Source organism: Urocitellus parryii, chromosome 4, assembly GCF_045843805.1.
Source record: "Urocitellus parryii isolate mUroPar1 chromosome 4, mUroPar1.hap1, whole genome shotgun sequence".
Lineage (NCBI taxonomy): Eukaryota > Metazoa > Chordata > Mammalia > Rodentia > Sciuridae > Urocitellus > Urocitellus parryii.
In genome coordinates this window covers 188,574,373-188,589,507 of record NC_135534.1, presented here as the reverse complement: position 1 = coordinate 188,589,507, position 15,135 = coordinate 188,574,373, and the positions used below count along the sequence as shown (strand labels likewise).

At 42.0% G+C, this 15,135-nt stretch overlaps 1 protein-coding gene and 1 pseudogene across 3 annotated transcripts in view; one reads left to right on the top strand and one right to left on the bottom strand.

Moving 5' to 3' along the window:
* The window catches only part of LOC113184408 (cAMP-regulated phosphoprotein 19 pseudogene), a 44,610-nt pseudogene extending 41,671 nt beyond the window's left edge, over positions 1 to 2,939 (bottom strand). For both annotated transcript variants that reach the window (XR_013343445.1, XR_013343444.1), the window contains exon 1: positions 2,331 to 2,939. The product of XR_013343445.1 is annotated as a cAMP-regulated phosphoprotein 19 pseudogene, transcript variant X2 (transcript). The remainder of the gene's footprint in view (positions 1 to 2,330) is intronic.
* Positions 2,940 to 3,030: 91 nt separating this feature from the next.
* Positions 3,031 to 14,362, top strand: Txn (thioredoxin). Its single transcript, XM_026391102.2, has 5 exons — positions 3,031 to 3,144; positions 9,000 to 9,104; positions 9,539 to 9,598; positions 13,670 to 13,735; positions 14,244 to 14,362. Exons 1-5 carry the CDS (start codon positions 3,121 to 3,123, stop codon positions 14,304 to 14,306), a joined length of 318 nt encoding a protein of 105 aa, XP_026246887.1. The 5' UTR covers positions 3,031 to 3,120; the 3' UTR covers positions 14,307 to 14,362.
* Positions 14,363 to 15,135: the final 773 nt, after the last annotated feature.

The following is a 15,135-nucleotide window of genomic DNA, read 5'->3' as shown; positions in this document are numbered from 1 at the left end:
GTGAGGCAAGCGCTCTGCCACTGAGCCACAACCCCAGCCCCACCCAGCCCTATTTTGTATTTTATTTAAAGACAGGGTCTCACTGAGTTGCATAGCGTAGTGCCTAACTTTTGCTGAGTCTGGCTTTGAACTCCCGATCCTCCTGCCTCAGCCTCCCATGCTGCTGGGATTATAGGCATGTGCTACTGCACCTGGCTTATTTCTGCTCTTCTTGTCAACATGAAAATATCCTTTTTGCTCCTCTAGTATCCATCTCCCCTTCACTGGTAATCCCCTATATTTTCCTCTACTGATCCAACAGTTCAAGCAAGGTTAACTCCACCTTGTTCTGCGCACCCCCCCCCCATGCCAATCAATGAAGATCAACCTTTGGGACATTTAGAATGAGAAGGATGTTATTCCCGCAGAGATGCCCAATCAAAGGAACTGAAGCCTGGCACTGACTGGGCCACTCTTGGGTAAGGCCGACAGCCTACCTGAGAATAAAATAATCAAAATGGTGCTCCATGATAGTTTTAGGCAACTAGAGCTCCTGACAATAGGAGTTCCTAATTCTCTTTTGGGTTTATGACTGTTTTAGCTAGATTTCCTTGCAACTCGGAGTTCTGATTCATATATGAAGCCAATTCCCCAAGTAAGGACCTTTTTATTCCCCTTCCCATTTCTTCCTCCTCTTGCCCCTATAACTTCTCTGCCCAAATGGGTTCCACTCTGGGCTGTCCCAAACAAGTTTCCGGTGCCTACAAATGAAATCCTAAGGACTCAGTTTCCCATGGCCCTGGGCGAAGGGGCACTTGCTTCTTAGGACCAGATCTAGCCCTTTTCTTCCACCCTTGGAGACATGATTCTCTTCTTCCTTTGAGAATCATGTTACAGAGTTCACTATTCATTACAAATTTCCTGATCACTTAATTTACTCAGGAGTAACACACCTGTTTTAGTCTCCCATTTCACCGGAGCTCTGACGTCATTCCAGTTGGGTTCCCCTGCTCAACAGCTTGTATACATAGTTCATGTGGCATACACTACCCACCAGGCCCAGTTCAAAGTACATATACAGTATTTTTGCTTGACACTCAACCCTTGTAACAGCACAAGGTGCTATTATCCCCATCACAGATGAGGAAGCTGAGACACAGAAAGGCTATTTACACTGGCCTAGAGTTATCCAAGTGAGGATGAGAATGAGAGTTAATTGCAGTCCAGACTCCCAGTTCCTTATTCTCTATTATTTGTTGCCTCATCTACTCCAGTATATATTGGTTCTGTGGAGGTGAGAGGGAGTCAGCACTTCCTGCAACTGAGTCACCGGGCATGTGGGAAGTCGCCATAGAAATGTCAGCTGAGGGTGTCCTGGATGCCATCAGAGATCTCTACAGCTCCTCTCCTAGAGCTCAGCGATTTGTTGTCATTGCATATACAAATTCACCAACTAATAGATAAGCCAGAGAAGGGGACTGCAGCTGGACTGAGAACCCAGTGGTAGAAGGGCAAGTTACAGATTCGGCTCCCCTAGTGCTCCGTGGGACTCCTCCTGCCACAGCAGTCCATACTCTGTTTGTAATGGTTGCTGCATTCAGGGCAGTTCGTTCTCCCTGTGTGTAGGACAGTCCTTAGTATGTGTCCCTTGTGCATGTCTTCACCTATGACCCCAAACTACTCAGCCTTTTATAAATTTTGCAAAACTGGTTCAAAAACTCTGGTTTTCTTCCTTCCTTTCTGTTTGAAAGAGCAGGGAGGGGGAATCCAGGAGTTGTTTTCACCACCCCCAACCAAGGGCACCTAGCTGTAGCTTCATCCACAGCTGCTCAGCTCTGAAAAGCCCTCAAGGATTTCCCTCCCAGGCTTCTGGCTCTCATTCTTCTCCAGCACAACAGCTGCTCCACCTCTACTTCCGGCTCTTGACAGGCACTCCCAGCTTCACAACACCAGCTAACAGACTTATCTTACACAACCCCCAGATCCCCAGACCCAACCTGCACATGCATCCCTGTATCAATACAAACTGTTTCAGTGGTCCTGGATTAGAAAACACTCACGCAACTGTGTAAATATAAGGTAGCCAAGTCCGGCGGCTCAAGATACCAAGCAAGCCTAATTAGTATGCACAACGGCTATAATTAGAACGATTTACTGAGTGCTTACTATGTGCCAAGCACTGTCCTAATCGCTTTATGAGCACTTAATCCCTCAGAACACCACCACCATTAGATAGAGACCATCATGATTCCCATTTTACAAAAAGCAAAACTGTGACCCCCTGAGACCAGGCCCTGCCCGGCGTTACAACTGTATAACAAAATTGCAGAGCTCATTCCGGCTGCACTTACATCTCACCACGCAACTGTCTGCTGGTCAAGAGCCCAGCCAGTCGCCCGGCCGTCTAGAGTACTAAACTGATGTGTCACTCTGGAGCAGTGGGTTCATCGGTGAAAGTGAAAGAAGAGGAAGAAAGAAGAGAACTGTCGCGGTAAAATCCGGAAAGGAGGCAAGGGCGCTCACACAGACACTTCCTAGTCATCGTTACTCAGCACTTTATGGGGCACACGGTGCTGGGGAGCCCAAGCAAAGCCAGCCTTTTTGAGGAATCCAGCCCTGCCTGGGCTGTCCCAGGACTGGACGTATTTCCAGCCTGGGCGTGTTCAATTTAGGATGGCTGACGCCTTCCCAAGTGGCCACGGAGGGACCCTGTGGCTCTGGGATAGCCAACCGCCTCCCACCGCCGTGCGCAGTGCAAGTCCCTCTAGGTCGCTCCACCAGTTCCGTAGATCATTTGCAGCCGGGCAAGGGCAGCGTGGCGCCTAGGTCTCAGGATCAAGCTGGGGGGCGGGCCCAGAAGCTCCGCTCGGCGCCTGCGCCAGCCGAGGCCCCGCCCCCGTCCGGCTCCGGGAGACGGGGGCGAGGGCGGAGCCGGCCGCGGAGCCTTGGCGAGCGCGGGAGGCCAAAGCGGGCGCGCCCCCGCTACACGCAAGACGCGCGCGCGCGCTCCGCCCCGCGGCGCCCCGCCCTGTCGCTATAAAGCGAAGGCGGGCTGCGCGCTCGCCTCCCAGCTCTGTCCGGCGCCTTGCATTCGTTTACATCGTTTGCAGCCGTCTCTTGTCAGATCCCCCAACAGCCAAAATGGTGAAACAGATCGAAAGCAAGGTACGTGCGCCCGGGAAAGGCCAGCACGCAAGCGCAGCCTCTGTAGCTGGGAAGGCGCTGCGCCGGGAGGTGGGGAGGCCGCCTCTCCGCATCCTTGGGGAAAGGGGACGCGGTGGGGAGGCCTGGGACTGAGAGTAGCCGGGCCCTAGGCGCGCCCGAGATTGCCGAACATGCCTTGGGGGAGGGGAGGAGAGGGGCGAAGGCCCCCTGGAGGGCGGGATTGGGGTGCCCAGCCCGGTCTGTACCCTGGGCACTGTGGAGGTAACACGCGTGCAGCGCCTGGGGGTACCCATACTGCACCTCTTGCACTCGCAAACCCTGAAAACCCCGATTGGAGGAAGGAGAGGGGATGGACAGAGTCCGCCCTTAGCCCCTATCTGCATCCAGATACGGATCCAGGCAAGGAGTTAGAGGGGCCCTTGGAGAAGGCGCCGGTCACCACGCTCTCCGTATGCGGTGTAATCCACCCTCGTGGGGTGCGGTGAGCCCCCTTGAAAGCAGGTCTAGGCCGGAGACCCCATCTGTTACATCAGTGTCCGGCCCCAAGCAGGACGCGTTCCTCTTCCGCACAAAGTGGACAGACGGATCCCTGCTGGAGACCCTCAGGAGCGTGCCCCAGGTGGCTCCAAGGAAGTGAGGTCCAGGCCGCGCCCGCGGGACTCCTCCTCCTGCGGCGCAGGGCGTGTTTCCGGCAGCGCTGGCTTTGGAATGACTCAGTCCCCAAGGCTGGGCCCGGGGGCCTCGATTGCCCTACCCAGCAGTGGTTCGCCCACCTTCAGGTTTTGCCGGAACCTGGAGTAGCTGCGTCCGGCTGTGTGCTCATCGGCCTTCGGGTACGAGCTAGTGGTACTGTCCTTTTAAACATGCCCAAGGGAAAAAGTGTTCCCGTATTCGAAAGTTATTGCGAGCTGAATATCCTCCTGATTGGAAAACCCACAGCCTGACATATAATGTCTGTACTGTAGCCAATCGGAACTGTTTGTTAAAAGGAGATTCAGAAAGTGAGTGGGAGAAGTTTGATAGATGGCAGAGCCCTCGAGATCATTTACCCTGAGGTACTCTACCCACACCCGTGCACCCTGAGAAGGCAGAGGAAGGCAATCTTGGCGCTCCGAGTACCTGTTTGGTGCAGATGGGCCTCAGAAACAGAAGTTGTTACATGCAATGTGTGTGATGGTCTCTGATCCATTTGTTACTTTGGTTATTAGTAAATCTCAGCTTCCTTTGGTTATTGTTTGTCATCTTTAATTTTTTTATTATCATAATCCTTGTTTTTTAAAAAACAGCAACCCTCCCCCCATTTGTAGATAAGAGATCCTTAATAGTGCATTTTGTTCCATATACATTTTTCAATATCTGTGTAACACAGCCTGTGCCTGGGAAAGGAAGGGAAGGTAGAGTTTGTTCTTAGGCGTCTGGCAACCTCAGTATAACCAAGCTGGTGGAACTCATTATGGAGCCAGAAGACCTTGGAGTGGCCTGGGTTAGTTTGCTCACAAACCCACCCAACTAGGAACAGGAAGTTGCTTTTGGTTCCTGGGGAATACCTGCTCTGACCTTCCCTGTTGTAACCATGGTAGCTTGACCCTCCTCTCTGTCCAGTTAAGAAAGGTGTACAAAGGTGACAAGACATTTGTTACTTAAGAAAGCACCACAGCTTGAGTCCAAGGGCATGGCAATCAGGGTTTTATTTTTGTTTTTTTAAACAACTTATTTATCTTGGTACTCGGATTGGAACCAGGGATACTTAACCACTGAGCTACACCCTCAGTCCTTTTTTTTGAGTATTTTGACACAGGATCTTACTCAGTTGCTTAGAGCCACACTAAGTTGCTGTGGCTGTCCTCAAACTTTCAATCCTCCTGCCTCAGCTTCTTGAGTCACTGAGATTTACAGGTAATGTATGTACCACCATACCCAACTCTAAATTTTTTCATCCTGGTGTGTTAAAGTCGGTACCATTGGCCATCCAGAGCAACTGTTTCTGAGGCACTGTGTAGGTAGTATGGGGCCTGTTCCAGACATGAGTGCAATAATGGGCCGTAGATGCAATGAGGAAGAAGAAATCAGAAGTTGTAGTTTACCCACAATTTTTTTCTTTTTTAAAAATGACAACTACCATTTCTTGAACTCCTACACATAAAGCACTTCATTAAATGCTTTTCAAACTTCTCATGCTCATCACTTTTGGAATTGAATGTGTTTTGGAAAAGAGGTGTTAGACTCTACTTTTGTTTTATGTACCTTATGTTTTGTTTCCAGGTTATCTGTGTCAGTGATGGGAACATTTATCAATCATGATTGTTAGTTTCTGAGAGCTAAAATTTGTGATTTGCTTTTTCATAAGGTAATCTTGAATAATTTTCAAGCTGAATCTATTTTAGGCAAAGTTAGGTCAGAAGAGAATCTTAATGAGAAATCTACATATACCTGGCTCTGTAGCTTATGTTCACTTAAGCCAGAAGCTCTTGTCAGAATTTTAGGTAGTTTTGCTTGAATTGGATTCAGAACTGTTTGGGGATATCCTTGAAAGTTAATCTCATCAAGTTTTTGATCAAGGTCACTTCATCTTTTGTACTGTCTTACCAGATTCTTGCAGTAAAGAATGAGTTGATCAGGGCTGGGATTGTAGCTCAGTTGGTAGAGCATTTTTCCTAGCATGTGTGAGGCATGGGGTTCAATCCTCAGCGACACATACAAGTAAGTAAAAAAAATAAAGGTGTTGTGTCCATCTACAACTTAAAAAAAAAAAAATGAGTTGATCAGATTGTGTCATGTGCATGTATGGATGTGGTATAGTGAACCAAATCATTGCCCCAAAAAGAAACCTTGTTAGACCTGAAAATCATCCTAGGGAAGTCTCTGAAGTAATTTTATCTGGAACAATCAGTAGTGGCTTGGAAAAATGATTTCTTTCTTCTACTCTCTGCTGCATCCCTATCCCCCACCCCACATGCCCAGATCTCTCCACATCCAAAAGTCGGGTAGATGGGCCTGCGTAACTGAAAAAGTTACTGAAGCACACCATTCCAAAAACATGAGGTAGAAATTTAAAATCTAGGAAAATAACTGTAGTTTATAGGAACCCACATTAGGCTTTTGTTTGGGGTGTGTGTTTTTACCTTACAGTGTCTTATTCGTTTACTTTCCTTCTTTATTGAACCAGATCTAATATAATTCTTGTGGGGGAAGGGAGTGTTATTAATTTTTTATTAAACCCAGTTTGACCTGCAAATTGAAGAAAATCTAGACTTCAGATACAGAGGTTTGTGCTTTGATTTATCTTCCTTGCCCCAGTTTGGGTTTTGGTCAACACTGACTATTGTTAAAATGAGTCCCTTGTAACTAGAATGTTAGGTTCCTAGGGTTACAGTATCAAGACCATTGGTAAATAATTCAGGGAGGTGGTGGTAAACGATCTCTTCATCATTACTGCTGGGAGTTTTTTAATGTTTATTTTTTTAGTTGTAGTTGGACACGATACCTTTATTTTATTTATTTGTATGTGGTGTTGAGGATCAAACCCAGGGCCTCGCACGTGCTAGGTGAGCCCTTTACCGCTGAGCCACAACCCCAGCCCCTTAATGTGTATTCTTTATGCAAAATAATATCTACAGAAAATTTTCTTCATGAGGAACTAAAACTGATTTTCTCTCATGAGCAATGATGAGGGTATTATTTTGAACTAAAGGGCAAAAATCAAAGGTTGATGTGCAATGTCATCTCAGCTCTGGAAACCCAATATGCATGCATGCATGTGCGCACAAACAAGAAAATATCCTTACACCAACAGAAAATGACTGTTAGGGGATCAGTTTTCAGGGGTGTTTGTTTATTTTTAGCTTTTTGCATATTCTTTCATAGACAAATTAATCAGAAATCTTAGCTTTTCTTTTGGAGTAGCTTGTGAATTTTCAATTGTTAAAATCTGTGTCCTTTAGAGACTAACCCACAAAATTACGATTATCTTATATTAGACAAAGGTGCTAGAAACATACATTTGAGAAAAGATAGTCTCTTCAACAAATGGTGCTGGAAAAACTGGAAATCCATATGCAACAAAATGAAATTAAACCCCTATCTCTCACCATGCACAAAACTCAACTCAAAGTATATCAAGGACCTAGGAATTACACCAGAGATCCTGTGCTTAATAGAAGAAAAAGTAGGCCCTTATCTCCATCATGTGGGATCAGGCCCCAACTTCCTCAATAAGAATCAATAAATAGGATGGATTCAAACTACAAAGCTTCTTCTCAGAAAAGAAACAATCTGTGAGGTGAATAGAAAGCCCACATCTTGGGAGCAAATTTTTACTCCTCACACTTCAGATAAGTACTAATCTCTAGGGTGTATAAAGAACTCAAAAGGCTAAACGCCAAAAAAACAAATAACCCAATCAATAAATGGGCCAAGGACATGAACAGACACTTCTCAGATGATGATATGCAATCAGTCAACAAATATATGAAAAAATGTTCGTCAACTCTAGCAATTAGAGAAAAGCAAATCAAAACTAATCTAAGATTTCATCTCCTGTCACAATGGTAGCTATTATGAAGACAAACAACAATAAGTGTTGGCGAGGATGTCGGGAGAAAAGGCACACTAATATATTGCTGGTGGGACTGCAAATTGGTGCAGCCAATATGGAAAGCAGTATGGAAATTTCTTGGAAAATTGGGAATGGAACCACCATTTGACCCAACTGTCCCTCTCCTCAGTCTATACCCAAAGGACTTAATAACAGCATACTACAGGGACACAGCCACATCAATGTTTATAGCAGCACAATTCACAATAGTTAGACTGTGAAACCAACCTAGATGCCCTTCAGTAGATGAATAGATTAAAAAAAAAATGTGGCTTGGGGCTGGGGATGTGGCTCAAACCGTAGCGTGCTTGCCTGGCATGCGTGTGGTCCGGGTTCGATCCTCAGCACCACATACAAAGATGTTATGTCCACCGAAAACTAAGAAATAAATATTAAAAAAAAATTCTCTCTCTAAAAAAAAGTGTGGCTTATATACACAATAGAATATTACTCAGCAGTGTAAGAATAAAGTCGTAGTATTTTCAGGTAAATAGATGGAGTTGGAGAAGATAATGCTAAGTTAAGTTAGCCAATCCCCCCCCAAAAAAATGCCAAATGTTTTCTCTGATATAAGGAGACTGATTCATAGTGGGGTAGAGAGGGAGAGCATGGGAGGAACAGATGAACTCTGGATAGGCAAAGGGGTGGGAAGGGAAGGAGGGGGCAGGGGATTAGAAATGATGGTGGAATGTGATGAACATCATTATCCAAAGTACATGTATGAAGACACGAATTGGTGTGAATATACTTTATACACAACCAGAGATATGAAAGTTGTGCTCTATATGTATAATATGCATTGCGATGCATCCCACTATCATATATTAAAAATAAATCAATAAAAAAAAAATCTGTGTCCTTGTGACCTCTTCAATTGCAGTGACTCTCTGTCAGTCCATAAGAATTTAGTGACTGTCTACCAGATACCTAGATTTGATATGGAGACATTGTGCGTAAAAATGTTATTTTTTAATTTTCCTTTCATTTACTTAGTTTGAATATAAGTTAGCCAGTTCACGATACTTTATTAAACAACAACAACAAATAAAGTGAAGACATAAGTATCAGGAACTCTATGCATTGTATCTTGTTTCATCTTCTCAAGTGACAGTAAGGCTGGTGTAGGATTCCTTCATACCTGGTTTCTTTGACTTATTGGAATTTGCTGAAAGCAGGACCTCTGAGTTGTACTTGTGTCATCAAGTCTCCAGAACTTTTGGAAATGAAACTATTCAGCCTGTTTTTCTTCTGCCCTTTGTAGGAAGCTTTTCAGGAAGCCTTGAACTCTGCAGGAGACAAGCTTGTAGTAGTTGACTTCTCTGCCACGTGGTGCGGCCCTTGCAAAATGATCAAGCCTTTCTTTCATGTGAGTATGAGCCCTTGGTATTTTGGGGTCAGAAGTCATCAAGCTAAAAGAGGTGTTTGGGGGTGGTAGTTTTTGTTTTGCTGGATCAATAGTCTAAAAGTAGCAGCAAAAAATAATAACTTAAATAATATAGATTCAATGCATGTAGCCTGTTGTAGACAACTCTCAGAAGTTAATTTTGTTTATCTGAAATTGTTTAGCTTTTTTTTCAAGTTGAAACATGGGCCCAATTTGGCTCAAAGTTGATGTGCCAGATTATTTTACATGAGGAAAATCAAAATGTATTTTATTTATGCCGACCTGGTTCTTAAAGCTAAATTTTTAGATCTTTAATTAGTCTCTACTTTCGTTAACTTTCCAAAAGAAGGTTGAGTATATCAATTGCCATTATCCAGTTCTAAATTTTTTTGGATTTTGCATTTTAAATTTTCCAGTCCCTCTCTGAAAAGTATTCCAATGTGTTGTTCCTTGAAGTAGACGTGGACGACTGTCAGGTATGTAGCTGAAATTCAAGATACTACTGAGCTTTTCATGTTGGCCTTTTTCTCTGAATAGCATAAAAAAGTATCAAGCAATGATAGAACTGTAATTCTATCTAAAATATTGTATTTCAGAATAGGTGATGGTGATGATTATGGGCTTAATCCTAGATATCAGGAGCTAAGTACATCATATCCTAAAGTAAACACAAAAACAGATAAGGTGTATGATCAAGGTTTCTGAATCATATCACTCACCCACTTTCTAAAACCCTACATTCTACTTGCCATTCTGTAATGCTCAATAAATAGAAATTGACTACAATAATTAAATCCATAGGCTTTATAAGTATTGATTCATTTAGGTCTTTGTGCTGATGTCATCCCCATTTTACAAATGAAAAAACACACAGAGAGGTTGTCTTTGGAGTTGAAAAGAGTATGTGACAGAGGTCAGATTGAAAGTGAGGTCATCTGACTCCCCTGTCTTTCCATCGCACTTTAGAGGATGCTGCCTTGTGGTGGATACAGATGGAGGTCTTAGCACGTGGCTCTCGCTGCTCACATGGTACACTGAACTTGGAAAGCCTGTTCAGGATGCAGCACCTTTGGACATCTTTACCAGATGTGGGAGCATTTTAGGCAGGAGGAGTTGGCAGGGTGTGATGTAGCAACAAAGGTGCTAGACCTAGGTTCTCATCCTGGTTCACCAGCTTCTGCTTCAAGCTCATCTCACCTTCTTGGAGCCTCAGCTGTCTGCCAACAGCAGATCACCTGCCCCAGTCACAGGCTTCCCCTTTTCTCCATGAACTCTTCTCCAGTTACCCCATTTTGCTCCCTGGACTATATTTTTTCCCTTCCTAGGTGTCCCCCTGATTTATCTTTCCTTTTGCATTTATGATAGCGATACGGGATGGATCCTCCACCCAGACTTGCTTGCTTTATTTCCCACTTCTGACTCTCATTAAAATGGAGACATAGTTAAGTTATTTATCTTTTCTGTGCCTCAGTTTCATCCTCTGTAAAATGGCAGTGTCAGGTCAACATCATCGTCATCAGGATTCTATAAAATGCTTAGAATACTTCCCGGCACATAGATGTCCAGTGAATCTTGTCTATTATTAGACTGATTCCATATCCCTAAGCACACATTCTGCTTGAAAGGCCAAAACATGTTGAACACTGAGATCTGCTCAAAAAATTGTGGATTTGGATTTCAAATTTTCAGATCACCAAAAAAAAAAAAAAAAGAAAAAAAAGACACCAGTAAAATCTATGCAAATATTTCAAAGTTCAAAAAGCTGATACCTGAAACATTTCTGGTCCCAAACATTTTGGATAACGGATGCCCAACTGTACCAATCTCTGTCTGTGAACAGGCTGTTTTGGGACCAGATATAGAATAAATGAATGAATGTATGTTATGGTTCAGTACAGTTTTTGCTCTAGATGTATTGCAGAATTTTGTATGTGTGTGTTGGGGGGTTAGCATAATTGCTCATGTTTATAGGTGGGGGGGAGGATTCTTATTCCCCATTTAATTTTTTTTTAGTCATTTTTTTCCTATATGGTCACTTTAGCCAGGAGTAATTGGCACTGGACTACATAAACTGAATGCTAATGACTCTATCACATAAAAACATAATTTTTATTAGAAAGTAATAATATGTGCCAGATGCCATGGTAGGTCCTTCACATGCATTGTCATAAAATGCTCACAGTGACTCACCATTGCATAGGTGAGAAGACTGCAGCATGTGGGCTGACATAATGTACGAGCAGAGCAGCACCCTAGACTTTACCAAAGACAGGCGCTCTTCCTGCCTCCATCTTGAACCTTTGGGAAGTAGGATGCGTAGAACAGGTGGGGACTTCCCATGAAGTCCTTCATGTCTGCTTGGGGCACACTTGCCATCACCCTGAAAGTGTCTTTCAAAACTTGAAATGGCCCTCTGACAAATTGGGGCCTTTTAATTTTGCTTCACTATTCTAAAAATTGAGCAGCACAGGGGTTTTTATAGTTCCCTAAACTCTTAGGAAGAAATTATCTTGTAGATACAACAGGTGCAAATGGACAGTTAGAAGACTGACTTGGATGTATAAAGTGATACACAAGGAAAATAATTTTATGTTCACAAAAAGATATGAGGACTACCCCCTTTGAATAGATCCTATTTCTTTGACAGCCAACAGGGTGTGATACTTATTTTGTAAATTAAACAAGAAACAAAGTAGCTTAGACCTGAATATTTTGCAACCTTTTGGAATGCCATGTGTTTTGATTTTGGTTGGAACAAGAGTCAGCAATGAGTTAAGGATAGAGGTGGAGTGTTAGCCTAGAAGCCAGTGAAATTAAATTTCATAAGGTTAAGCAAAGTCCTATTCTGTTTACTAATAAAAATCTAAGATTGGGCAAAACCATAACTGGACAATGGGTTGCCAGGGTTGCCGGGTAGTCAGACTTTAGTGCTGACTACAGGGGCAGCTGATGGAAAGTTGCATTTATCAGATTGTCAAATTCCAACTCGGTGGTATTGGAACCAGGCCAGGTTTCTGTTTTTAAAGAAAGGAGTGGTCTTTTAAAAAAGAAAAAAAAAAAAAAAACCTTAAGATTAAGAATTTGTTTAAAGCTCAAAGGAAAATTTTTCTACAGTGTGCATGCCTTTCCAATCACTATAAGGATAGCCAAGTAGTCTATAAAATAAAAAGTGATGCTGGAGCTGGGCAACTTAGTGAGAATCTGTCTCATGTAAATAAATAAAATTTAAAAATGGCTGGGGATGATTTCAGTAGTACAGCACCTCTGGGTTCAATCTCCAGTACAAAAAAAGACATGGGTCTGGGGTGTGTGTGGCTCAATGGTAGAGCATTTGCTTAGCAAGCATGAGACCCTGGGTCCCCAGTACTGCAAAAACAAACACTGGACAACAAAATAAATTTAAAATAAGATATTAGCAATAAAGATTCAGTATAGTTAATAGAACTATCAAACTTTACTGGGATCCATAAAATAATTTTAGTAGATGGATAATGCCATGTTCATGGACATTGATTCAACATTATTAAAATATCAGTACTCCCAAATTTATCTAACTTTAACCCACTTTCAACAAAACAGATCATGATGTCCTGAAACAGTATTGCTAGGAAAATTCTGGGAAGTTTTTTTTACAAAACAAACTAGGGAGACAAGTTAGCCTCAGCTTCATAAATACAGCATATATATTAACTGCATTAATCAAAACATTGTGATCCTGTAACCACAGTACATTGATCCATAGGAAAAAACTAGAAAGCCCCCCAAAAAATAGAACCAAGTCTATGTAGCCACATATTAATAATTAATCATAGAATTAAAATGTTGTATCATTATTTATTTTCAAATAAATCTAGAAGAAATACAAAAATAAAAATCGTAGGAAATATTGAACATGAAGAAATGATAGCCATTGTGAATACTCTATCTTATGTAATCTTCGATGACAATTATTACCCCTCTTTGGCCATTGAGCAAATGGACCTGGAAAAGCTCACAGTTTTTAGTAATTCAACATTATTTTAATAATTTAATAATTCAACATTATTTAAATATCAGTAAATATTTGATTGATGCAAAAATCTATAAATCCTATGCTTTCAAAGGATGGGGTAGATTAGGGCCAGAGGATCTGGTTAAAGCAGGGTCTTAAGCTAGCTGGCAAAAGTCAAGGTAAATACTGGTAAACTGATAGAAGTTCCCTGGAAAATAGTTTATAATAAACTGGAGGCTTTAAAATAAGCATGCTATTTCAGCAATTCTAGAGTTGATGAGAAAATTGAATCAGTTAGCACAGGTATGTAGATTCATAAGTAGGAACCCCATAATAAGACTAGAGAGACTAAATAAGAAGCAAGAACTGCTAATTCTGAAGAAGAACCAGTTTGGCTTTTGTGCTGCCATGGCATTCATGACAATCGCTAAAATTGTCTTAATGCAGAGACATGGAGTGTATAATGAGAAGGAATCTGATTTGGGACTGTTTCATCAATGCTCAATCCTCGGTCTTGTTTTAATCTTCTCCCCTGCTACCTGCCCTTCCCCCCTAGGACGTTGCTGCAGATTGTGAAGTCAAATGCATGCCTACCTTCCAGTTTTTTAAGAAGGGTCAAAAGGTATGTACATCTGACCTTTAAGAAGACTCGCAGGACAAAAGGAGGGCATGTGGTATGAATGAAAACGATAGAAGTGACTTTCCCTTCTTAGGGTGAAGCATATCACTAATTTCTTCATTCAAGAGTATCCAGTAGGCCATTTTTCATTGACTCACATAATGTGATACCTAACTGATAATTGATCTTTGATAGAACTAGACTCTAAATCTCTGTGATTGGTGCTTTATATTTATATCATAAAGTATGTAGGATTTCTTAAACATCAACAGGCCGTTCATCATTGTTAAGAGGTAGTTCTGCTAGAAACTTGTACTTGAGCCTTGTGACTTTGAAGATTGTTCTTTTTGTTGTTTGTTTTCGACTTTTTAATTTAAAAGAACTGTTATTCACTGAAGTTTATTTAAATAAGCTTCTTTTTCTTCCCCCATCCTTCCTTCATTCTGTGATCATATGTACAAAGTAGAGATGTAATGCCACATCTAACGTCAATTCAATATTCCCTTCACAGGTGGGTGAGTTTTCTGGAGCTAATAAGGAAAAGCTCGAAGCCACCATCAAAGAATTTGTCTAATCGTGTTTTCTGAAAAATGTAACCAGCCGTCAGCTGTTTAAAACTTGTAATTTTTTTAATTTACAAAAAGTATGAAGTATGGAAGCTATATACCCAATTGCCATCTGATTATAAATGACAATAAAATATTAATTCTACCCTTTTTAAAACTGCCTGGTGTGTCTGAATAGTCTTCAAAATAAATAAAAAAGGACCATCTAATGTCTATTTTTCCCCACTTCTGGGGGATTGAATCCAGGGCTTCACAGTTACCAGCCACTAAGCTACATCCTCAGCCCCAGGCTTTGTTTTTTTTTTTTTTTTTTTTTTAGATAAGAGTCTCACAAAGTTGCCCCAGCTGGCCTTGAACTTGCAGTCAGTCCTTCTGCTTCAGTCTCCCAAGTAGTGGAATGTGTACACCACCCATCTATTTTCATGTATTCTGTTTTAGTAACCTAATAGCCAACGATTATTTTAAGAAGATTTTTAAAAATCGTTACTATCAACGTGTTTCTGGAAAAATCTTATTAAGGTTATACAGGAAACAGAATAGTATGTTAGAATTTATTATCCTGTGACTTTTCTGAACAGAGAAGATAATATTCTCTGTTCTAGCAGGTAAATCTACTCTGCTGTCAGCATGAACATGGGTGTCCACCCAGAATGGAAATGTGTATATCTAGTATAAGATTCCTGTGCCAAAGGTCACAGTCCAACGCTAATTATGTTAATGGTAACAAGAGCTTTATTACATTGATTAGAAATTTTTCATAGTCCAATCAAAGGGGAGTTGCCCCAGACATTACCATGAGGGTTTGGGTTCTAAGAAAGACTTAGGCCAGATAGAGGC